At 45.4% G+C, this 26,397-nt stretch overlaps 1 protein-coding gene across 1 annotated transcript in view; it reads right to left on the minus strand.

Annotated features, from left to right (window-relative positions):
- The window catches only part of LOC149330061 (potassium channel, subfamily K, member 13-like), a 345,026-nt gene extending 318,943 nt beyond the window's left edge, over positions 1–26,083 (minus strand). The window contains exon 1 of the mRNA XM_089559726.1: positions 25,688–26,083. Within this exon, the coding sequence (XP_089415852.1) occupies positions 25,688–26,042 (355 nt within the window). The 5' untranslated portion in view covers positions 26,043–26,083. The remainder of the gene's footprint in view (positions 1–25,687) is intronic.
- Positions 26,084–26,397: the final 314 nt, after the last annotated feature.

The raw sequence follows: 26,397 nt of genomic DNA on the forward strand, positions 1-26,397 counted from the left end.
CTGGTAGTGTAGCTGGTGGTGGTGCTTGTGTTTAGAGTTGTGGTTTGGTTTGGTTTATGTGGTTTAACGTCCCAAAGCGACTCAGGCTATGAGAGACGCCGTAGTGAGAGAGAGAGAAAACTTTATTTACAAAGGAATTCGGGGCACGCCCCAGGGTCCCCGCACGACCCCACTGCAAGGGCTCGGGAAATTTCGACCACCTGCGGTTCTTTAACGCGCACTGACATCGCACAGTACACGGGCCTCTAGAATTTCTCCTGCAAAGAAATTCCGCCGCCGCGGCCGGGATCGAACCCGCGTCTTTCGAGTCAGCAGCCGAGCACCATAACCCCTGAGCCACCGCGGCGGCTAGAGTTGTGGTGCGGTGCCACCACCGGCGGCCTTAGATTAGATTGGATTAGATTGGATTACATTAGATTAGATTACATCACATTAAATTAGATTGGATGAAATTGGATTAGGTTGGATTTGATTTGATTTGATTGAATTGAATTAGATTAGATTAGATTAGATTAGGTTACATGAGATTACATTACATTACATTACATTAAATTAGATTACATTACTTTGGATTGTATTGTATTGGATTGGAGTGCATAACCGATGCATCACTAGAGTTGTGGTGATGCATCGGTTATGCACTCCAATCCAATGCAATCCAATCCAAAGTAATGTAATCTAATCTAATGTAATGTAATCTCATGTAATCTAATCTAATCTAATCGTATGTAATCTAATCAAATCCAATTCAATCAAATCCAATAAAATCCATTCTAATCCAATTTAATCCAATCTAATCCAATGTAATGTAATGTAATCCAATCTAATCTAATCCAATCTAATCTAAGGCCGCCGGTGGTGGCACCGCCACTACTCGCAGACGGCGCGAGATGGTCGCCCAACTCTTCGGCGTGACGTCACACAGAGGTCATGCGAAAGGTCATTTCATGTGCACCGCCGTCGCACGGCAAAGGCTTGAAAGTGCTAGTAAAGCTTTCGCTTTAAAAAAGAATGGTTGTAAATTAGGACCATGTCACGTCAGCATAATTCTCCAAAGTATGTCGGCCACTTTGAAACTACTAAGCGCCATGCCATGGTGGTAGTGTTGTAGGCATGCTGTCGCTAGGTTCGCGATCTTTGAGCTCAGAGTTGGCGTGTTTCTATTCCTGGCCCGATTCTTATCTTCCTTCATAATATTACCGTCCGCTTTTGAAAAACACGTAGACTGAACTGCCCATGTCATTCACGACCAAGAGAGAGTTAAAATTTTGTGCAGACACGGTTACTTTTAACAACTACGGGCTTGTGCTTATAATGCGGGGTCATACAGATACTTGTTCATAATAAAGGGTTAAATGAAGTAGGTCAGAATCGCTACGTTCAGTTACAACTGAGCAATCACAACAAGTTAATGAGTGTCTGCTGCACCGCTATCCTCTAGGACTCCTTCTGAGTTGGTAATCTCTTTTTTTCCGTGCATTAACCTGTCAGGTAATACATTACCTATAATGTGTAAATAATATGCTTATTTAATACGTAGTGCATAATGAGTTTTCCCTCTTATGAACGAGCTTTTTGATGTTCGTGGTTGTTTGGATGAGTAACAGCCCAGGAACATTATTGTTATATTGTTTACTATTATTTTTATATTTATGTTTATATTGTTTTATTTTGTTAGAATTATGCTGTCCGTTTGATGTCATCGACTAGCCAGCAACTAACCCCGTGTAGTTTCGGTCAAACTTCGTAGAGGCCTGGCGACGCTGTTCTTAAAAGGCGACTGTGTACAGTGCTTGCGGAATTATGTAGTTGGAATTTTATGCTCTGGTGGCATTTTAGAGCGCAGCTGTTTGGCGCCCCGTTTTTGCGTTTCGCGGCGTCGCTGTCGCCGTTGTAGGTATAGACCCTGGGCCGTGCCCCGAATTCCTTTTGCGGTGGACTCCTCTTCATCCACCCTCCTCACACTACCTCTCCCTCCAGATACGTCCCCAGAGTCTGCAGAGGAAGCCGCCATTGCACTTGCTATAACCCGCACGGAAGCCCGGTATATTTTAACTGACTCTAAAACTGCGATTCTAAATTTTGCTCGAGGCCGAGTTCATGTCCCTGCTTTTGGCATACTGGACTCGCCCGATGCACCCCCGCCCCGCCAAGTGGAGCTGATATGAGTGCCTGCGCACTCCGGGAATCCCGGAAACGAGGCCGCCAACCTTTTAGCCCGAGGTTCTTTAAACCGGGCTCAGGTGGCCTCGGATCGGGGATTCACGAAGGATCGCATGCACTCATTCAGTGAGCTGACCCAGGCATACAGAGCCTCTCGCCAGCTCTACCCCCCGCCCCACCCCTCCCTAGATAACAGACACGCAACACTCTGGCGCAGATTACAAACACATACTCTCCCGTCGCCCCTTACCCTAACCCACTATCATCCCTCCTTCCCCACTCCTGCTTGCGCCCTATGCCCAGAACCCTTCGCTTCTTCCCTCCACATCCTTTCCCTCTGCCCGGCGGACCCTCCCCCGCGGGACCTAGAGAACCTCAAGACCTGGGAGGACTGGGAGACCCTGCTGCATTCGGAGGACCCGGCCGTGCAGACCATCGCCACCGGCCGTGCTGCCAGTGTTATGGACCTCAGGAACATAAACACTTGAGTGCAGTGGGGTCGTGCGGGGACCCTGGGGCGTGCCCCGAATTCCTTTGTAAATAAAGTTTTCTCTCTCTCTCTCTCTCTTTACAATAAATTTTTTTCTTCTTCTTCTTCTTCTTCGCTGTCGCAGGTCGCCGTTGTCCGTTGTTACCAGCAGTGGACACCTTAGTCGTGCTTAAAGCTGCGAAACCAATGGAGCGTGAGCTTGGAACGCATAGTACAAAACTGGTAAATTGGATTTTGAGGAAAGGAAATAGGGCACTATCTGCTTCACACATCTCGGTGGACACCTGAACCAGAAGGAAGGCGCATAACTGCCCTCTTGGAACAGTGGACACCCCAATGGTGCTTTAAGCTGCTTGGCGGTAGTGACAGATGTGTGCTGCATGCGTTGGCATTGACAACGTTGTGCCAGAAATGCGGCGCTGAAGCCCCAGCCGCGTTTCGATGGAGGCGAAACGCAAGAGCTGCCCGTGTGCTGTGCGATGTCAGTGCACGTTAAAGATTCCCAGGTGGTCGAAATTATTTCGGAGACCTCCTCTACGGCACCTCTTTGTCTCTTTCTTCTTTCACTCCTACCTTCCTCCCTTCCTTTACGGCGCGGTTAAGGTGTCCGCCGATATATGTGACAAATACTGCGCCATTTCCTTTCCTCAAAAATCAAAAAACCTAAACCAAACCGCAAGCCTTCGGCGTTCGTTGTGTTCATTGGCGTTGGCGTTGACAACGTTTTACATACGATCATTTCAAGGAAACGAAACGCGCATAATTGGCTCCCTGGGACAGTGGAAGCCTGAATCGCGCTTATAGGTACTTGGGGTGATGAGATACAGATGTGAGCTGCATTCATTGACAACGTTTTGGGAACGCGGAGCTTAAGCCATGGGCCATTGGCGTTCATTGTGTTCATTGTTGTTGTTGTTGTGACTGAGAGAAGGATGAAAAGGAAATTGCACGGGCCTGCTACTGGCTCAAGCCAAGCCACCACCGCTGCCACGTGCAGATAGAGGCATTTAAGGCAGAAGGCTGGGCTAGTTGGGAGAGTTAAAAGATCAGAGAAAAGAGAAAAGGAAAGAAAATACGCGCGTCACAGCAACAACTGCGTCCGCCGCAGCGGACGCTGCTGAAAAAACAAATAAGCGGCCGAAGCCGCGCTCACCGAAGCGAGAACAGCGCTGGCGTCGAGAACGTTTTATACTCCAATCAATTTAAGGATAGGAAATGAGCAAAACTGACTCCCTGGGTCAGCGGACGCCTTAATCACGCTTATAAGTACGTGGGGTGATAAGAGAGATGGAAACAACTTTATTACACAAAAAAAAATCTTCCAGGGTGGTCTCCTACGGGTCCAGGAGTCCACGGGCTTGTGCTTCACGTAAAGCCCGATCCACCAGCCATTTCTGGCCGGCGGTCTGAGCGATCCGTAAAGCAGCCTCCCAGGAAGAATGAGTGGGATTGGGGATGAGGGGGTACTGCCTTTGGGGAAGGACATTCCCAAAGGTAGTGGAAAAGTGTTGATATGGGCACGCCACAGGTGGTACAAAGGAGGAAAGGTGGGGTGAAAGCATGAGAGACGGTGGGGGGAAATAAAACCGCCTGTCTATAATTGTCGCCATGTGGCGCTGGATGAGGGCGACAAGGTACTGTGGGGTGGTGGTAGTGATGTGGGCTGTATGCGTTAGCGCTGACAACGGTGAGCGAACTCTCGCGATCAACCATTAACTGCCACCTGCCAGACAGCTTGCTCGACCATTTCCAACATGCATGGGCTAGCCAGGGGCACATAACATTCCGGCGATCAATACTGCGACGTCCAGGGAGCCCGCACTGAAATATCTTAAGGGCATCTTCACTTCGTCCTGAGCCTCCTCTTACTTTCTATCCGACTATACAATCATGGTGATGTTCACGGCCTGCACGATGACGATGATGTTGATATGTCATAAAAGCGAGGAGAAAAACGTACGGACGAAAGCGAAGTTGCATACGGTCTTTGTGTCCTTTTATACTTGCTTAAATTATAAGAGGAACCTCAGTGCTGAATGGTGGGACACCTCCTCCGCTCCCTGCGCTGCTCGCGTTTTTCCTGTCATGGACGCATCAGAAATGGCCATCGCTTGGCGGACGGACCCAAGGTCGGAATTGATGAAACGTCCCTGCACGATGCTGGTGCTTTGTTTTGTCCGGCATGTAACGCAGTGGATTGATTCATAGGACGATTGCGGGTTGAAGTGCGGCAAATGCTTGCTGAAAAGGCAACGTTTAGGGAATCGAGGACGGGAACGACAGAACGGACATGGCCTTCGTGCCATTCTTGGCTGGAGAAAAATAGATGAAAAGAGAAAAACGCAAGATAATTCAAAGATTGGAAAAACAAGGCATTCAAGAAATGGCTGTCTCCGGGTTGACCGCATACATATAACGCCCTTTACTGGAGGGGATGCGCCATTTTCTGTTTCTTCGGAAGCAACTACATTTGCAATGTGCTACAAGCTGTTTCCTGGTTTTCTCGCTCTCGGTATAGCGTTGCTCGGTGACAGATGCTCGGAGACTTGAGGCGATAAGTTTCGTTCAGCGAAAAAATCGCCACGACTGGTCCTGGCGGATTGTTTGCCTGCTGTACAGTTTCCTTTGTTATAAAAATGTCCTTTAGCATTGTCGAAGCAACACTAGCTGCACGCGTGGAATATTCGGATCCAAACTGTTCACGTAAAGCGAATTCTTCACCGCCTTTGTGCGTCCGGTGGCCATTCAAGGCAGGAAATATCAAAAACAGTTTCCGCACCTGGCTGGTTTTACGAACCGCTCATACGTGAAACATAAGACGGGGTTGCGAACATTCTTACGAAAGCTTTGGATGGTTCTGAGCTTTCGTAAAAACTGTTGAAAGGCAGAAAAAAGCAATGGGGTCAAGAATATACTAACGAATTCTTTGAAGAGCTGTGAACTTTCTTAGGAAATGTACAACCATTAGCTCGGATTGCAAGATCGGTTCCTAAACATGTGTGCTGGCAGGAAGCATGGCTGCCAATATTTACAATGATTGTAGTCTAAATAATTTGTACAGTTTACATAAAACGGTTTGCCAGTGTTTTTGGCAAATCAAAAAGCGGTCGCTAACTGACGTATTGAGCACTGGTAAGTTCGCTAACTAGACCGTGTGTTAAAAAAAAATAATTTTCCCAGCCCATCACTTCCTCCTCAAAATTTTCAAGTATTTTCCCTTGCGATTCATTAAAAAAGATCGCAGAAGCTATTTCTTGGGCATTTGTGAAAATGACTCGCCGGAGTTTCGCAAGAAACCTTGCCACTTGAAGCATGAACCGCTCATCCTTAATCCTGTCCGCTGAGCTATCTGGCATGCTCAAGCCTTTGGGGAGTGAGTTGCGACCACAGAAGTACGAATGAGTTTGATCAACCAAAATGTATTCTACATACCATGCGTGATAAATTTCATACTCGTGCACCTTTCTTTTTTTTTCCCCACTCGATTCGTCGCATCTGTCATGGTGGAATTCAGACGTCCTACCAGTTTGATAGTTACGGCGCCTTTCCTTTCTTGGTAACGAAACGAAACATGGTAACGAAACAGAGCGCCCATACATGCTCACAGCTTGGTGGTGCCTTCTCAAAATCTTCAATTGCCCCCCCCCCCCCCCCACGTTTCCTTCACGTTAAAGGCAACTTCCAAAAACCTGAAATGAAATTTGGCCTTCGTCATATGCGACCGCCTTACACCTTCGAACTTCCATACACCAGGTGTCCCAGCTAAATGTAACCAAGCTTTTAAAAAACACGTGGTGTCCTAGCCGTCTGAAACCAAATGAGGGTTGTTTAGAGTCGCGTGGCCTAGTATGCAGTATTTTTTCGTTCTTCAAGGTTGACTAATTAGTTAAGCTTAATTAACTAACTTTTTAATTATTGATTTGAAGAACAAAGTGTCAATGGAAAAGTCGTAGATCGCTTTGAGAAACAGCTTACTGAGACATTTTGCAGCAAAGTAATATTTACGTAAAGTAGTTTTTTTTACCGGCCTTTAACCATAACCCGCCCAATAAGAAAAAGCTTCCACATGACAACTCTGCCACTTAAACGTCCCAAGACGTGCCTTAACGAATAAAATTCATTTTTTTCTGAAGTCGCCTCCTCGATGAGACTGGGTGCACATTGGGGCAGAGAAGTGAGCGAGCAGCTGGTCACGTGACAACTTTCTTTTAAGGCCAATAAATGAAGCTACGTAAATCGTGACTTGACGGAAACAGCACTACTAGCGGTTTTTCGAGGTGATCTAAAACTTTTGCCTTGACACTTTCTTCCTGAAGTCAGTAATTAAAAAGTTAGCTAATTAAACTTAACTAATTAATTAACTTTGAAGAGCGAAAAAATACTCAAGACTAGGCCAGGCGGCTATGAACAACCCTGAGTTGGTTTTACTCGACTAATACACTTCGCCTTTTTTAAAAGTTTGGTTACATTTAGCTGGGACACCCGGTATATCCCGTGACGTCTTAGACGGCAGCCTATGTTTTTAGGTCCTTGCCTTTCTATACGACAACCCTCTCTACTTCCGGACGCCAGCGTCATAGCTACGGCAGCATTATAAATGCTTCCTGGCATAAAATGTAAACATTTCTCGATGTTTTGCCACCTGAGGACCTCCCGTCTTCCAAACTCGAGGGCGACTGCCGCCTCCCCCCCTCCGGCTTTGCTGGTTCAGCCGGCGGAGCAACGTAATGCGCGACGATGTATATCGGTTTGTCTCGTCCGCTTGGAAATAACTCGTTTATTTATTTGTCTTTCGAATAGGTTGTGATAAAAGTGAGATGAATTTCCGCTCAAGGCGCAAATGCAGGAACCTAAACTGTATGCGGGGGCTCCCCTCTATAATCTTGGAACTGCAGCTGGAAAAAATTAGGCTGAAAATTTTCTTCTTACTACATTAAACCTTAAATACTTTTCCCGGCTTCGCTAAATGAACAACTGACTGCCATGTAGCAAATCATGGTTAAACATTGAAAAGTCAATCAAACTGGGAGGCCAGTGCTAGTCCTTAGAGCGCCTTCTGCAATATTTACGCCCGAGTGCATATGAGGGCCATACAACTGCAGAAACTGTACTAAATGTGCACATATCTTAGTACTATTTCGTAGTCTGTCGCTCGAAAGATAAGCTGGCACTCGGTATAATAAGCAACACTCAAGACAAGTTAAGAGCTAATTCTGTCTCTTTTGAGTCTTTCTATTTTGACCGCAGGGTTGCCCTAGTGGTTTGAGCATCCGCCTAGCATAGGGGGGGGGGGGGGTTTGATCCACAGTGCCGCCGGGTACCCGTCGGAGATACAGTGGGTGCAAGCTTTCCCCAAGCCTTGGGTAAAGGGTATTTGACCCCAACCTGTGTCCATAAAAATATTTTATAGCATGACGTTCTTTGACGACAACTGCCCATTCGCTAAAAATTCTGTACCATCATCATCCTTACCGTTCTTTCATCTTGTAATACACTTTCTCGCTCTTCGTCTGTCTCGTTTAATTTCTCCCCTGCCCCTTTCCGTTTCTTCCAAGCCGACCTTTGGATGGCGAGGGGAATTTTAGCGCCATTATCGACGTCAGTGCTGAAAGCTCGGCGTTTTAAGCCTCAGTTTCGTGTAATGAGTTATTCTGCGGGAGAGGTGGAAGAATACAATCGCTCTACGTCGTCGCGTTCAACGTGCGGGTCTGGACTATAGCGGCCAGCGCGCCCATCACGCCATTTTGATGCTGCCTTCCATGCGATTATGGGCAGCTAGATTCTGATTTACGTGCTGAAAAATTTGAATGTCTGGGTAGTTCTCTTCATCAAGGATAAGAAAATGTTGAACAAAAGAAATGGATGGGCTCTCTTCTGATTTAAACTTTGTACAGTGTTTGGCCTTATTTGGCTATTCCCGAAAAATATCAACTGTTTCGTAGAATGCTAACCTATATTATAAGACCGTTTCCCTATCCGCTATGTCTCTGTGGAAAATAAACAATGAAATCAAAGAAAAGAACCCTGAGCAAGGGAATAAGAGAAAACGAAGACGATTGAGAGATGGACGCTGCAGACTTGAGGCCCTTCCAGGGAAGCGTGCAGAAAGGAAAGCGAAAGAACGAGAATGACCGTGTCTATAGGAAGCTTTGAGAGGTGTTGATCCTGGGGAGTCACGCACCACATTGGTCACCTAGAGATACATAAGCGATGCTCTAGGTGGGACTGCTGTTGAAGTCCATTCGAAGTGGTTGCCCATAGGAATAGTCTATATTTCGGTATGGGCTAGTTGACTCACTGCAATATACAGGTAAAAATGGCGAAAAAAAACGAGCAAATCACAGACATACACAAGACAATGGTCGTTCCGCCTTGCGCGTGTCTTCGATGACCTCGTTTAGCTGCACTAAATTCATCAGTATATGTTCCCTACGAAATCCTTGTATTCGGTCGGGGCAGTCGTGGTTCTTCCTCTTTATTCTACCGTTCCTCCCAGCTGACCGGAGTTCGTGTACTGTCCTACCCGTGGGGCGATGCATAAGCTGCTCGTGAACAGGTGGGCTCTGCACAATAGTAAATACTTGGCCGGTCTTTATTCTAATCGTAGAGATTTTCAACCTCGATTAATATCCGGGGTGGCTCAAGTACCGTGGGTGCGAGAACATTTATTATGCGATAGCACAGTACCTTGTCAGGATCGAAAACCCAGTGCCGTCCGGAGTCGTCAAGAAAAATCATGATTGGTTGGCGTGCAATGGCGTCACCAGAGCGGATAAATTCCATTGGCTGGAGGGACGTGACGTCTACCGACCCAAGTGCCGTCACCAGACCGGAGATTGCCTATGTACTAGACTGAAATGATGTCACTAGACCAGGTTCGTCTTCGTGCAGACCCCCTTTGGAAACCGTGGCAGGTTGTGTAGAAGAAGAGCTTGAAAAGGACAACCTGGGTCTCACAAATCCCATCAATCATTTTTGGCAAAGCTGTCAATAGCTTCAAATACTATCGTATTGCCAACCCATAATGAAATTATGCGCGCAGTGTTTTTAATTAATTATTTACGGGCCTTAAACTACGTCTCGTGAATAATTCGTAATTAATTTCACGCTCGCTTTTCGTTTCGCTTACAAAAGCTCGGCGACGGTCATGGCGTTTATGTTGACTTGATGCTACGTGAGACAAAAATGACTACGCTAAAGTACTGCGTCTTTGTTTTAAAGCACTAAAGCTCAAAAGCTTCCCTGCCTTAAAGAGCAAGAATAATAACCTGTGGGTGGTCAATTTTTTGTATGCCTGCAGTGACCTGAATTGAAGTTGGACGTCATGGTCACCATTCGACTGTTGAAATTAGCGTCATCCTAACATGACGTCACGGCCGGGACTGAACACGCGTTGTCGGGCTCAGCAGCCGAACGCATAACCCCAGACAGGACGGTGGGTTCTATGGAATGCGAAGTTCAATTATAGATTGATTACAGGGCCCACAAAATTCAGCGCTACGATTTATGTTTATAATGTCGCAACTGCCATGAAAAATAGATAATACGCATTCGAAATTCGATTTGTGTATTTATTTAAGCAGGTGAAGGAAGTGTCAGCGAGCACATCTGAAAGAGCGATGACAAGACCCTCTCCTAAGCTGTTCTGTTTCCCACACCATACACCCTTTTTATCCATTCTCTCAGCCACAACTAAATATTTTCTTTTTTCCCTGTGGAAGCCGAACAGAGCTTTATTTAATGTTTCTGTATAAAATTATCAATGAGTACTAACAAAATCCTGCACCTTTCCTTTAAACCTTCTCATCCGAAACTGTGGTGGAACAGCCGCGACTCAAAGAGTGTCAAGTTCGCGAGCCGCATTGGGTGCACAATTATTATCAGCCTTCATGATACAAAAAGAAATTAGAAAAGCCAGATTCTTACCAACTACGACCCCTGATGTCCACCAAAGAAGTGCGACCGGTTCCGGATTCACTATACGATACACTGGTCTCGCTCATCACGGATCGACGACAAGCAAAGCATCAGTGCTCTCCCACATAGAGTGTCGTTAACGCACCCATCGAAGCCAAGAGCACCAAAAGCATGGATCGGTTCGTGCAGTGAGCGTGATATATCATGGAGATTTGCGAACACAGGATTCGTCGGGTCGAATCCGGGTGATATTTGCTGATCGATTTTGCCATTACAACTCTTCTTTCCGAACATGCTTCCACCTCTTCGCTTAGGTCACAAAGGATATGTCCCGTCATTTATTATTGCTTTCGCAATTAGATGGTAGTCGTTCCTGCCACAAGGTTACATGGTACTTGTTCCTGCAGCAAGGTTAAAGGAAAAAAAGAGGGAAATTATTTGAAAAAAAGAGAAAAAGAATCGGCATCTTATCATTCGCTTCGATCATTCTGTATGCAGTGGACTGCCGGTAAGCCGAGTTGGCCAGACACTTTAGGAACATCGAATATAAAATCGATGCGAGCCACCGAAGGCGCGTGAAAAGGGCGGGCAGTTGGGGTGTAACCAGGTCGAATCGATGAACGGGCCTCTAAGGGATCGCTAGTGTACGCGGGGTCATCGGAACGCGGCTGGGGGTGCTCAAAGGGAAGCGTCTCCTTTCTTGGAACGCGGCCGCTCGCGAACGCGCCAAGAAGTACGGGTGTCCACCCCGCCCCGCGGTACCGATTCGCGCACGTGCTGGCGCGAATGTCTATTTGTGTTTGTTTTTATTTTGTGGTGGAGAGAGTTCTCTACCTTACGGAAGCTGGAGGGCTGGCCATGCCCTGGATGAACCAATGATGTTAAGACCGCAACATGATTGGAAGCTACGGAATGTGGGCCGGGCCTTTAGGGCTTTAAAACTGGGCCCCGGAGCCGGAAGCGGGGTTCTGCGCTAAGGTGAGATGCTACGCATCTTCGGCAACGCCGAGTAGGGGCCTCCCCTAGTGTTAGCCAGATCCGCCTTTTGGTTGTTTGTCTCTTTGCCGTTGTATCTAACTTGTATATTCTGTAAATATTTGTATATAAATCTTCAGTTATTCCCTTTTTTTATCCCTGCATCTCGACTCTTCGAGAGACCGTCTCTGACGGGGCACCCCTGGTGCAAAGATCAAGCTTCAGTCTTGATAGTTAAACCAACCGTCTCTGGCGGGGCACCTCTGGTGCAAGGGAAGAAAAGAACCTGTGGAATTTACTGGGCCTATTGCGAGGGCGCATCCAAATGCATCGAGCGTTGCGCGTCGCTTCCAGTTCGCTTGTGAGGTGGTAAGTTGAATTCCCGTCTCCAAGCCGTATCGATTTTATCCGGCTGCTCCGAGAGACGGGGCTCTGTGGAACTAACCGCAGAGCTAATGAATGTTGTCACTTCAGCAAGCCGCTCTTCGCATTGGTGTAAAATTTATGTCAGTGCTTAGAAGGAGAGCGACAGCACAAGGGAACAGGAGGAAGGAGCCAGGAAAGCCTTGAATTTTGTACACTCCTATAGAGGGAAAAGTGGCGTTGCGATCACTCCCCCCCCCCCCCCCCCCCAATTTTGGATCCTGGGAACTTAGCTTTCGGCTTGAATAATAAGTTATGAAGGACGCGGAACTCTCTGCCAAAATAACACTTTATTTAGAAGGACATGGTAAACTACCCTTTATCTTCAAATATGACTATTTCCAAGAGTTTACCTACAAGAAGCATATATACAGAATTGAAAAAGGCGCAGCAATTCCACGAATGTAGTTCTCACAGAATGAAAGCACTGATCCAAAGCATTCTTTGATATTAGTTTTAAAGGCGCGTCTGCTAGAACGGCAGATTAAGACTCCCAAAGAAGGCAAATTATTTCTCTATGGACCGAGTCTGAGGTATAGCCAGGGGCTAAGCAATAAATCGATCGCTGAAAATAACATGGCCGCGAATCACCCGAGACGAGAATTCATGAAAGACGTTGCCACCGGCACTTGTAGTAGAATAGGCTCGACTGGACTCGTTATGGTGCATGAAGATAGTTGTTATGATGATGATGGCGGTGACGATTACTGATATGAACTGAAAGAAACAATAGTCATTGTACTACTGGGCTGTTTTTTGCATGCAATGGACATCAGCACGTTCTGGTAGCGGGAATATGAAAGAGAAAACATGGTCACTATTTAACCGATGATTTGTTATTGTGAATATGATGACGATTATTGATCTCAACTGCAAGAAAAATAGACAATCTACTGAGCTGTATTTCGCATGCAGTGGACATCAGCACACACTGGTGGCTGGAATATGAAAGAGAAATCATTTTTAGAATTCAGCCGATGATTTCTCCCTCATTATGGTTATGGAGTAACTGATATGTAGTATCGGAGTATCGGAAATAGGGAGTAGCCGGCTGTTACACTGTAAATATTCCGTAAATTCTTACTCCGTGGAAGCAAAACACAAAAATAACGCCCGTAAATTGTTACTGTGTGCGAGCTGAGCGTCCCTTTTCATTTTCGAACTACGCGTACATACAACGGTTGTGAATCATGTGCATCACATGCGCGAAATCCTCACATGTGTCTCCCGAGCAAAGGAAAAACACTACTGTCGTTACTTCCGCTGTTTTTGTCAAGTTAATGTGCGCTTTCATGCGAGCTTAAACTTCGCCCGATATGTCTGTCACTCTCGTCGTTCCTAGAGCCCGTCCACAGAAACCTTGACGCAAGATGCGCTATTACGCGAACGTCGAGTGTGCACCAAATGCCGAGTCGTTCAGTGCATGCACGGGCTACTTGAGTGCGCTATAAGTCTTTCCAAGAATAAGAAAACTGTTCCCGTAAGAACAAAATTTATGTGCAATGGAATAGCCGGAGAGGAGATGATATAGAAACGCATTCTCATTTCACGCTGACGCCCTCGAGGAATTCCTCCATAGTCGGACGGCTGCCGTGAGGTGAATTCGAGAGGAGGAACGACCCGTGACGATGAAACTGTGATGCGTTGTGCTTACGAGCTGTAGTTCACAATATAAAGGACGCAAGGAATGAATAAATATAGGCAGCAGGGTATAATTTAGGAGAAATGAAAGCACCAAAAATGACAAAAAACAGATTATATGCTGAAAGAAGTGTATAAAGTTCCAGTAAAGGAGAAAAAATGAATCGAAGGAAGAAGCAAGAAGAAATATGAAAGGAACGAAAGGAATGAAGAAAGAAAAGAAGCAGAAAAAAATTATGGAGCATGGAAAGATGGAAATAGGGAACGTAAGGAAACTAGGGCCATCGAGTGATAAAGAAAAAAAAAACAACGGAGGAGGAAAGAAGAAACAAAAAGAGGTAAAGTACGCAATAAAGGAGTCAATAAAAATAAGTGAAACAAAGTATAGTGAAATAAACATTGGTTCCCCAAGGTTTTGTGTTGTTAGGTGGCGTTATAAAGAAATAGGTAGACATTCGCCTCCTCGTTCTCTCGAAAAGAACAGGTTTAGACAAGCTGCGCACACTTAGATGAAACAGCAGGAATTTTGCCACCAAACACTGAGACAGCCTTCACAAGCCTTCGAATGAGAACTTATGGGCATTCCCGTTGGTAGCGCCAACGTGCCTTTCCGTCCGTGGTTGGATATGCGATGCGTCTACATGCATCGATGATGCCAGATGACATGTTTAGAGGCAGGTTGCCAATTCACATTCCTTGTTTGCTTTCAGATGTGGTGGTACATGACATATGACATTCCCTCTCCCAATACGCCACATTTTTCGCCGGTGCTTTACGCGAAGTTTTCTTTACTCTAAGATTAGCAGTGAGAGATGTCGGGCAGGTTTATATAATAAAGACTTACGTAAAATCCTGAGATATCGGTGACGTAAGCCTTAGGTTGGTTTGGTTTATTGGGGTTTAACGTCCCAAAGCAACTCAGGCTATGAGGGGCGCCGTAGTGAAAGGCTCCTGAAATTTCGACCACCTGGGGTTCTTTAACGTGCACTGACATCGCACAGTACACGGGCCTCTAGAATTTCGCCTTCATCGAAATTTGGCCACCGCGGCCGGGATCGAACCCGCGTTTTTCGGGTCCGCAGCCGAGTTCCATAATCACTGAGCCACCGCGGCGGGCTAAGCCTTTCGGTAACATGCCCAAAAAAATTGACATAGACGATGGCTGAGTGTGATCGCATTGGTACATTATTGTCGCGGTCGTTGTCGACACTTCCACCAGCACCTTCATCGAGGTAACTATCAAACTCAAAACACGACAAAGCAGCTATGGGTCATTTATAAATATTGCGTCGTTTGAGTGCAGGATTCAACATTTTAGGTTATGCTGAAAAATTTGGGGTGATCCACAGTGCCACCGAAAGATTTATTTTACACAGGGCGAGATTGTCAAGAAAATTTACACTCACATATGCAATTTACTTCCCTGATTACAAGAGTGGACACCCCCACGATCATCACACTGCGTAATAACGTAACCAAAATGACCTTCGTGACAATAACCATGCTGATTTATGACCATTGCCACTGGCATTATTGCCGTCTGATGAACAGAAATGCACCATTGGGTAACCGCAGCACACATCAGATGTGCCATTGACACTTAGATATTCATCGATATGCGGACTTAGTTTTACTGAAGAAACCAGAAAGCGAAAATGATCGTCTTTGGAAGTACCTAATACAGAACCTTCTCATAAAAAAACAATTACTCATTTAGACTTCAGTCGCGCAATTTACGAAAGACAACACGCTGGGAAAAACACGCCCGGGTGCAGCACATTATTTCGTACTGCACTAAAGGCTAGTTATAGTTAGTCTTTCTTGTTTATATGGTGCGGCTTATGTCCTGTGGATGTTTGCAAATGCCGTAAGAGTGCCTTTTCTGCAACGCTTTCTTCGGGCTTAAGGTCTAACACAAAATCCGGAATAATGAGGGCTCAGCAGGGTCTGTGCATCAGTCATGTCAGATGAAAGTCTTGCACACATGCGTAAAGTACTAATGGCACCGTTGGGCTAAAGCTCGCCGCCGGACATATTGCACCATTAGGCTTATAAGCTCCCTCGTTGAAATATTCGCATCTCAGGGGTGTTCATTATTTTCAGAATTTATTGCGCGCCAACGTAAGAAGCCTTTTACCGAAGAGCGCAGCTAGCAGGAATAATCATTGTATGCACAGCATACTTGTACACAAAAATTCCCATTACGCTTATTTGCTGAAGGCTAGTATGGCGTCACTGAGCCAGACACCAATATCACAAAGCGCACATTCCTGGCACCGCTTTATGGTAGTCGTCTTAGCTGCGTCATTACTGGTTACCGAATTTTACCGTTCAACGGGCCAGTAATAAAGAATTCCAATCAGCATCATGGCTTCGATGATGACTGATAGACGGCTTCATTAATATTCGCAACACTGAGCAGTATTGCGCAGGTGCAAAATAATGTTATATGTGTCTTTTGGACATTTAAAAGTTTCGTGTATACGAGAATGCAGATTTAGGAAATTTTTAAGGGTTTGTATATTTCTACTATCCCCCTCCCCCCTCCCATCCTGGTTGTACTCTATCTTGAGTCGTTCACCATGCAGCGTCTATTTTCATGAAAACAGAGGCTTCTTTCTGTCATCTGTTTGCGCATTTCTAAAGTGCAATGATGGTTTATGCACCTGAAGTTTCCCCTTTCCATGTTTCTTTGATCCTTGAACCTACCTGATATTGGTTTACTTGGGGAATAGCTCGCGAGTTCTTTGTTATTCACTCAACAGTTAGACAGATCGAAATATCGATAGAAAATACGTCCTTTCTGAGAAATTTGTTCCGTTTGAATTCATCCATTGCATTGAACCATACAGTTTATCTGTTTCCCTGCAGGTAGCACTCCGCCCGCCATAACTGTTCTCGGCTTAGCCATGGAAGAAGACTTGAAAAGTGTATGACATAATCTTCAGGGTTTAACAGAGAGGCAGAAAGACAAGTAAATAAAGAAAGGGTGAAAAAAATTTTCTGTTACTTTCCAATCTTTTACGTATGCGCCTAAAGAACAGAAAACCAGCGCGTCTATGGCTGCTATCCTGGAATAGTACGCAGATACATGTGTATCCTGAAGAGAATGGTGTTCTCGGGAGCAATTCTTGTTGAAATAAAAGTAAAAAAAAAGCAGAGAGAGAGAAAGGGGGGGGGGGCTAAATACAACCCTAACAATTGCCGTCCAAATCGCTACAGCCAGTGCCATTTAAAGTAGTCGAGGTCGCACTTTTCAATGGGACAGGCTACAGCTTACATGATAAAAGTTTCTTAACTTACAGTGCCGCTTCAGTGCTAGTGAATAATCTGAAACTCTCAAAGATTATAGAAAGGAAACTCTGCACTTCTGTAGGATCACGAATGGCAGTTTACGAATATCTTTAAAGAGCAATGATCATAACAGCTGTATCTTACTGGTACCCACCTATGGTCAGGAGCGTGAAGGATAATGAAAAGGGTTCAGCTTAAATTTAGGACCACGCAGTCAACTATGGAAAAAAATGATAGGTGTAACATTAAGAGACAGAAAGAGGGCTGGGTGGATCAGGGATCAAATACGGGTTAATGACATCCAAGTCGAAATCAAGAGAAGGAGCTTGTTTTGGGTAGGGCATGTAATGCGAAGGCAGAATGAATGATGGTCCTTTCAGTAACAGAATGTATTTCAGGAGATGGCAAGCGTAGCAGGGGGCGGCCGAAAGTTAGTTGGGCGGATTAGATTGAGAAGTTTTACGGGGATAGGGTGCAGGAAGCTGACTCTGGACAGGGTTAATTGGAGAGACATGGGAGAGGTCTTTGACCTGCAGTGGGCGTAGTGAGGTTAATGGTGGTGGTAGCGGTGGCTTTGAGTTGGGCTTGAGTGAACACTAGTGCTCTCACGAATGGACAGCTAAGCTGATTATACGTGCCGTTCAAGCTAAAAGGTCCTTATTGTGCTCTCGAGCATGAAAATTGTGCATGAAAATCGTAAACTGCACTTTATTTGCAGCTGTTTACCTACAAGAAGACACTATAGTATTAGCCTGTGTTATGCAAAACCTATTGTAGTCAGGGTAAATTTCAGTGTTCCTGAAGGCTTCATTTCGGGACGTCGCTTACTTAGTGTGTATTGTCATACAATCAAAACATATTAAAAACTGGCGCGATTAGTACTTATAGTTTCTCTCAAAACATTCCAGAACACCAACATGTGGGTGTGTTTGGTTAAAAGTCGGAGGGATTATTAACGCAACTAACGCAAATCCAGAGGCCGGCGTGGAAGCCTTTGTGAAGAAAGAGAACTCGACCGCTTTGAACCACACCCCTATGGACATTCGCACTCAGTAAACACTGAAATACAGGCCTTTATGTCTTCAAGTATGCCTACCAAAAAGATTACGGTAAAAAGTCTGAAGCCAGTCGGTTGCTCGAGATGGAATTTTTCGTCTGAGCAAAGCCTTTAACGTTTATTTTTTCCCTCCTTCCGCTCACAGCGCACGTCTTTAATATTTTCTTTGCATAAAAGATTTTGTTTTCATTTGTACTTTTACGTACTGCTTTGAAAGTACAATTCCTCGCGGTGTAGGAAGAGGACCGAGGCCGAAATAGTCCGAAGCAAATCCTCCGGGACATGCGCGTCGTCTCCCATCTTCAATATCACGCCGCGCGCATCCTCCGTCCTGTCCCTATTTCCCTAGTGCCTACTTCTTTGTTTTTTTTTTTGTTTCGCAAGTTCAAGCCCCAAACTTCATTCTAGCCCTTCACAGTTCATCTCGCTTCTCAACACCCTCGCTCTAGCCAGAATCAACCGTTATCTTATTTTGTACGGATTTCATGTACTCCTCCCGAGACACGTACGTTTGGGGATGTCTGTACTCACTCCCCAAAGAAAGGTCGCGATTGAAAAAAAATAAACTGACACCCACTTGGGGAAGAAACAAAAATTAAGGGAAGTAGATTTCTCTTCTTAAAAGCCGGTGATTCTGGCGAGAGAATTTCTGGTATTGCCGCCGGCGCATTTTGTAAAGAGCGCTTGAATTGGACGCTGAGCGACAACACGTCTGACCTTCCGCATGCAAAGGCGAAGAGTTGGGGGATCCCGCTTGGGAGTCTTCGCCGAAATCACTCGCGTATTCACTTATTTTTTATTTCATCTTCGAAAGAGATGATCACTTTTTTTTTTTCATTCTACTTTCAACGCTAGTTTGATGTCTTCCCGGAACAGATTTCACCTCCCGGGATCGAGGGAAGAGTCCCTAGAGAATCAAGGGTGCTGTTCCCGTTTGCATATTGAGAGATTCCGTATGATGCCCCCCTTACCCACCTCAACCGCGTTGCACGCGCATTCGACTTAGTGAAAACGACGGATGCTTCTTACCTTTTCTTCTTCTTCTTCTTTCTTCCATCCTGCTTACCTTCTCGCGTTCTTTGAGCATTTCATTGTAATTTCAAACATTCCTTTCGTATTTTTCTTCCTATTTCTTTTTTCGCTGGATCCTTCTTTCCTCTTCCCATTTAGCTCTTATTTTGCCCTGTTCTTTTCTTGTTCTTTTCTTCTTTTTTTTCTTTCTTTTTTGCTGTGATTTCTCCTTCCTTCTTACCTTTCTTACTAGCTTTCTTCTATCCTCCCTGTACTTCCTTCTATAATTTCATATACTGACCATGCCTTGCTGTCTTCATTTATTCGCACGTTAATTTCCCCCTTGCTCTGTTCCTCATCATCTGTCCTTCTCCTCTTGTTCTTATTTCTTTCTTTTTGCCTTCTTAATAACCGAAGCCTTATTAACAGCCTGGCGGGGTTGATGGCCACGATTACGCCGTGACAACGCCTTCTCTGCTTCAAAGTCATTTACATCAATCACTTCACAATTAGACCACTTAATATATTTGGGCTCGTTTACGCGTCGCTATTTGGATCCACTTACGTGGAGCAGTGGCTTATATCTTGACGCGAGCTATTGGCATGGCTGCTGAATGCTCCTTCCATAAAGCTCCACCTTTTGAAGAAAAATAAGAAAAAATTTTTTAGCCTATATCTATCTGAGTGTCACTAGTTAAAGGGCGTTCCTTAAGAAGAAGTACGGAGCAAGCATGAAGGCTAGCGAACGCAAGAGTAGGAGGATGGCTAGTAGAACAGGTTTTGACCTGCCGAAACCGGGTGCTTTGACTGGCACTGAAATCAAGATGTAAGCTGCGGTTTGCGGTTTCTGTAATCTTCGGCATCAACTGGCTGTCCTGTGTGTATAACTGTCTTGAGTCTGGATCCTAAGAGTCTGGGTGGGCTGTCTTCACGAAGTTTGTGTTGAGTTGATTTATGCGTACCTGAAAGTGAGCGCTCTCGGAGCTTGAGAGAAAGGGGGAGGCTGAGTGGGCCTGTAGGGCACAGTTCTCCGCGTCCAATTTTCGAGAAAAGTCGTGGAGTAGCCGTCATTATCATCATCAGCGCTGATGCGTCTATTGCAGGTGAAAGGACTCTCCGATTACCCTCCGATTAACCTTGTCGTTGGTACAGCAGAGGCAGCTACACGTTGGGCTTTTTAAGAGATGGAGTCGCCGTCGAAGTACGTTGTAAACGTGAAAGAAGAAGTTATAGAAGTCAAACTTCCGCGCTCTCCAAGTGGCCAAACATACTTTTATCCAGAAATCCCTGAGGCATGGAACATCCGGATGACGGAAAGGGGGTTCTCAGAGATGTGCAATATATGGTTATAAGTTCCACTGCGTATAAAGCTAAGGAAGTGACGGGATAAAAGGGCGTTTTATAGAGCTATCACTATCCCTTCTGTACTGAACATTAGGCTAAAATCTCACAGAATTATCGACTCCTGGTCGCCCAGGCGGTCGACATGCTCAGCCTGTAAATTATGGCCGAATAAAGGTCTTGTACTACTACTACTATCGCATTCGAGCGAGAGACTTGAGGACGAGGGGGGGGGGGGGGGGGGGGATGGAAGATCGAACACATACTGAAAGTTTTTGTTTTCCTCTCGCTTCGGCCGCCTTGTTCTTCCACCTTCCTCCTTTTATTCCACTCTTCCTCCTTGTTTCCTTTCACCTTATCGTTCATCCGTCCTTCAGACATTCGTATTCCTTTTTTCCTGCTCATTAGCGTCTCCTCTTCTTGACTTTCTTCTGTTCCAGTCGGCGGAGGACAGAGGATGGTTTAGAGATTCCCGAAAATCTGCAGCGCCAAGGGGGATTCAGCGTCAAGAGGGAAGGCGTCGTGGGATTTCTGGCTTCGCATGACGTGATTGCTCTGCAAGCAAGGGAGAAAATTAGCGATGCGAGGACTGGCGGACAAAAGGCTTCCGGTGCTTATCTCAGAGCATATAAGCCCAGTCTGGCCTTGGTGCGTTGAAAAACAGCACGAGACTTGAAATGAGCCAAGGATAACTGCGATAACAAAGCGAATTCGTGAAGCTGGAAGAGTGGCCTTTATTTCTCTTATTAGCGGTATAGTTAAACAACGCGTTGCGGTTGCGGGCAGTGATAAGTGTCTGTATCTGCTGGTTCCCGCCGGAACTGAACGCATTAAGTTAAGGACTGCAATACGGGTACGTATTCAGGACGCAACAAGAGTAAAAGAGCTTTTTGTTCTCAAATGCAAGCAGAATGCGTTATGTACGCCTGTCTTTATTCCCGTTACAAAACTCACTGTGAACTCAGTATAAATGCTATAAAAAAAGGTCAAAACTGAAATGGGCCTTTGTAAGAATTGATGTGGTAAAACAGGCATAGCACAAAAGGTGGTTAGCTCTATGTCTGTGTTCATAAGGCAGTGGCAGAGTGACGTAGGCTCAGGTTGTGACAGCAATTCGGGAAGCAGTATTAAACCATTGTGGGAAAGATGAATGAACTTATAAGGCAAAGAAAACAAATGAAGGTAAGGAGGGAGAGAGGAAGTCAGAAAAGTAGGAAAGAGTGAAGAGAAGAAAGAAAGCAGGAAGGAAGGTCATCGCCGTTTTAGAGACTTCGTCCTCTAAACATCCGTAGCATCCCCACCTCCCCCCTTCCCGCGGTAAATGCGCAGTCCCGGTGCGCACGACACAGGCAAGGGAGAGTGAGAGTTGTAAGGCTTTAGGCGTGACACATATACGATACCACTGCGGGGTTTAGTGGGCGGAGACTCTGGATATTATATATATGGGATTTTTCTGTTTTGCGAAAAAGTTTCAGTGATTGATTGATTGACTGATTGATTGATGACTGATATAGAAGTGTGTGTGCGGTGCATGTAATACAAGCAAAAAATAATGGGCAACCCTCCGATTGATGACGAGTAACGCTAGATGAATACGTGATAGTCTCTCGTTCAGTGCAATTAATTGTGCATGCATCCCAAAAAGCATCTTAGTGGAAATAGAACCGCTTCGCAGTTTGCGAGCAGACCTTGTTTTGGTGTCGACGTAATATTGTCGTCCAGAAGACTGTATACTAACGGTCAATTATTTTTGCTAGATGAAACATTACTAAGAAAACTTAATTTTTGAAATTCTCGCTTGAAATATACGACTTTTACTCGTATTTTTTTATTTTTGAGCCTTCGTAGTCCGTATAATCTCGCATTGATCATCAGTTGAAGGTTGCCTTTACCTACTGTCGTGCTAATGTTCTCTTTAGCTCATTTCTGCCAAAAACGTTCATTGAGTGGAACCGCCTTGCCCCTTCATTGCCTCAACTGTCGATGCATCATCGTTGAAATTAGCGGTCATTGTTTTTTGCAATGGCTCTATTAACATTGCAACAAATCGACACTCTATACTTTTGCATGTGCTTTTCTTTTTGCATTGTACCCACCCTCTCTTCAGTGTCCTTCAAGGTCCCGAGTTTAAATTATGATGTCAAAACATTTTGCGCGATTTTCATCCTCCAGGTTACAAAAAAAAAATTATGGAAACGAGGGAACGTGCGTACTGCATACGCTGGTTGTAGGACGAGCTCTTCCTTTGGAAATGATTCTCGTGAAAAAATAAAAATAAATAACAGCAAAAGGATTGAATTATTAGTTGACTTAGGAGTTGAACCACAGAATAATTGGGAGTAAAGGGTGAAGGAAGGAGTTTTTTTTTGTTGGGCAGTATACATTATTCAATATCAATGAGCAAAATTTTCATCCACTGCCGCCTGGGCCCAAACGTGGTCACATATGCGGCTGAATTATTCGCTGATCAGATTAATTGTATGGTCAATGAGTCTGAATGCGAGCATTCTTTATCACGTTTCGCATTTACTGCCTTCCTTGTGAGCAAAGTAATTACGTAACTTAAATCCACGTAAAACCATTACCCGTCGCAGGCCTAGCCTGACCCGAACCATAACCTCTAGTGTCCCGATCGATATGCCCGATAACTTGGATACCACGGTCACTTTTCGTCCCCAGAAATTCCAGAGTTCCTGATGGATAGAAAAGTCATTTGGACTTGAAAGGGAAAAAAAAGAAGCACAGTGGACATGTAAACTGAAAAAGAAGTAGGCAGTGGGAAGGAGTAGCGTGTGCAATTATAAGTTATCTCCGTCCTTATCGGGTCACTCTTTGAGGCATGCCCACTGAGAGACGAGTGGGATCAAAGGAAACACCACAAGCCAGAGATAAAAAGACCGGGGAAAAGAGGGTGAAGGATACGTCCACCGACCCGGAAATGCTCAACCAAAGATCAAAGAGCTCAGGGAGAGGAACTGCTATCGTTCTCGGAAGTCGGGGAATTACGAAGTCATTTGGCATTGTTTGGGCAATCAATGAACGAGAAAGTTTCTGGCCACGCAGTTCCAGGGCGAAGGGCTTGCCTTGACTTGGTTTATACTTGGCTTGGCTTGCCTAGACTTGGCCTGTGTCGGCTTGATTTTGGTCTCCCTTTGGTATTTTTTCTGCACCGGGAGATTATTAAAGCTACTGTGGTTGTTGCCGGGGATGCTAGAGATAAGAAAAACGGAGTTATCCTTCTGTCGATTGGGTTGCAATTCGCTGGGCCTTAGGAGCCTGCGTTGTTACCCCTACGGATTACGCCATCGGGGCTGAGTCTATCTATTTCTGCGAGAATTTTCGCGAAATAAACCGTAAGCGATGAGCACCCCGCGCTGTGCTTGTAGTAGGGTGGAAGTGTTACTGGTCGCCGCCACGCACCTTGATGATTCATGCGCTGAGGAAGCATATAAATACGTTGAAACTTTCCCGTGACGTCACAAATGGTGTGTTATTTTCAGCATATTTTTGTTTGTTTGTTTGTTTGTTTGTTTATGTAAGCACGTAAACTTTTCTAGCATATTAGAAATAATGTATGGCTCCTCACAACATTTCACTGTAAAATGTCTAGAAAATTGTTTTCTAATTTATATATATTTATCCTAATAATTTTGTTAACAGGCTGGAGAGTTAAGAAAATGTTTGCAGAAGGCTGCTTCATCATTCGTTGCGTGCCTATATTGGGATGTTAGAGATCAACTTATTCTTCTAAGTTTCTTCAGTTTCGAAATTTTCAGATACAGTGCCCGTTGACCTATCTAGAGTTGGAAAAAAATTTCATACCAGAAAACTAAATTTCTAAAATTGGAAAAACAAGGTCTTCAGCTGCACCACATTCCTAGGAGCTTAACAACATAGATAAAACAGCGGTGAAAAATCTGCTCCGCAAGGGGATTATCTACGCAGAAAACAGCTACGGACATAAGCGCTCGTTGTTCGAGCGTTTCTTCGCAGTAGAGTCTCTGCAGTTCGCTAAAAATTTTTTTTAGAGAACTTCGCGGTTGATTTGAACAGTGAAACACCGAGATGGGAAAAAGAAACGAGGCACACGAGCAGATAAAAGTATTTAAGAAATCATTTCATTTCAATTTATGGGTACTTCAATGCCGCTTCCTCCCTTAATTCAGGGATCGATCATTATTTCTCAGTTTTATTCCTTTCAACTTTTCGCAGCAAATCGCGAGTTGTTCACTCTATCCACCCGCCCCGTTAAGAAGGAAAATTGAAAAGGCTGCCTTCATTTTACTAAAATGAGAAAGCAAAGATAATCTCGTAGAGGCAAACGTGTCATCTTAATATACTAAGTGGCAAATAAAAAGTCAAAGAAACATGAATGTATATCGTTGACTATACCGCAAACTTAGATTATACCAAAGTATACTTCATCTGCTTGGACAACAGCAACGACCACTCTGTCATAGTTTCCCAGAGACAGGATGCAGTATTCCGGTCGGGAAAAATTAATTTCGAATACTCGCGATCAGCGGTGCAACGGACGCTGGGTGCCCTTGCATGTGAGATAATTTTGTGTTTGATGGAACAGGCTCTGACTTTAGGCCGGTGCAGGGGAAAATAAACAACTTATAAAGCTACGAACAATTGCTATTAATGCCTTCAAGAGTTTGAACATGACGATGGAAACTCGAGCATATACTTCAAATAGATTTATAAATACCGGAAAACGCAGCGGTGAAAAAAACCGTTGGTTACTGCAATTTCAACTATTCGGCTATTTGATGATGTTTTACTCTTCGAGGTGCGAATATCCCATCGAAACTTGCTGTATTGTCAGGAGTGATCAGAGTACCATGTCGGTCGTCGTCCTGCTCGGGCCACTTGACAGGCACTTTATAGTTTACAACATGAGTCAACGAGCATGACCCGCTCACAACTTGAATGATCTCAACTCAAAAAGCTTCGCTCCTAGTTTACAATAACTGCGCTTGCTTTTAGCATTGATTACCATAAAAGCCAGCCCTCTGTAACTTGGCTTGCGCTTCGCGAGAGACAAACACAGGTGCTAGTTACATTTCGCTCATTTCGGAGAGGATTTAGCTTAGTCTTACAACTCCGTCGTGTTCTTCAAGAATGAACACGTTGGGTTGAAGTCTGGTTATTTGTTGGGCCCTTGATATGATTTGAGAACAGGTGCCCTCAGACCCATTTTCAGTGCAAAGGGAATAATCGCACACAGATTCATTCAAATTTAAACCACCACAGCGGTGGCAAATATTCAAGCGACAACAAAGTAACCGAAGCACTTGGATGGGCGCGTCTACAGGCGGCGGAGAGAGAAATAGAAAAGAAAGCCTATGTTCGGGACATGCGTGACTCACCGATTGTAGACACCACCGTGCCGACGAAGTAGAAAGCTCCCACAAAGTCCCAGCGAGGTCTCTTGCTCGGAAGCATGTTTCTGGACGACGCGTTGCCATGCTCCTCCAGTAGAAGGCGGACATCCGCGGGGTCCACCGTCCCGTTGTATTTGAGCCAGAAGTCGTGTAGCACTCGGTCGTAGCGCTCTCGGGCTTCCACCTCCACGGGGCCCTCGATGGCCCGGAAGAGCAGTGCACCGAGGATCATGTAGATGAGTAGCACCACGGCCAGGAGCACGAAGCGGGCGTTCTCCTCACGAAGTCGCAGAAGGCGTCGACAGCAGCCGCCCTGGCGGCGGGGCGACGGACGCTTCATGCAGCGCACCAACACTCCACCGGTTCTGGTCGCCGGTCTTCTGCCGTTCCTGGTACGGACGGCGACGTCGCGCTGATATCCTGAGCCTGGTCGACGGGTGCGCGTCTAACGGTAGTTTCCATTCCGAAGGCGCAGTAATCCTTTGGGATCAGCGGAGGAAAAGGAGTCTGCTCTAACATGCACCACTCCTGACCAACCGAGTGGGTTTCATGTAAGTTGTCTCTGAACCTAAGACGAGCATGGCCGCTCGTAGCACTCTTATCTCGCTGCTTCCATTTCGAAGCCTTAACTACCACTCTCTACGTTCTGCCGCGGTACCCCGTGAGTGACACGAGTAGCTGACTTTCCAACCATT

This window comes from Amblyomma mixtum, chromosome 9 (genome assembly GCF_055824585.1).
Source record: "Amblyomma mixtum isolate Tamu chromosome 9, ASM5582458v1, whole genome shotgun sequence".
Taxonomy (NCBI): Eukaryota; Metazoa; Arthropoda; class Arachnida; order Ixodida; family Ixodidae; genus Amblyomma; species Amblyomma mixtum.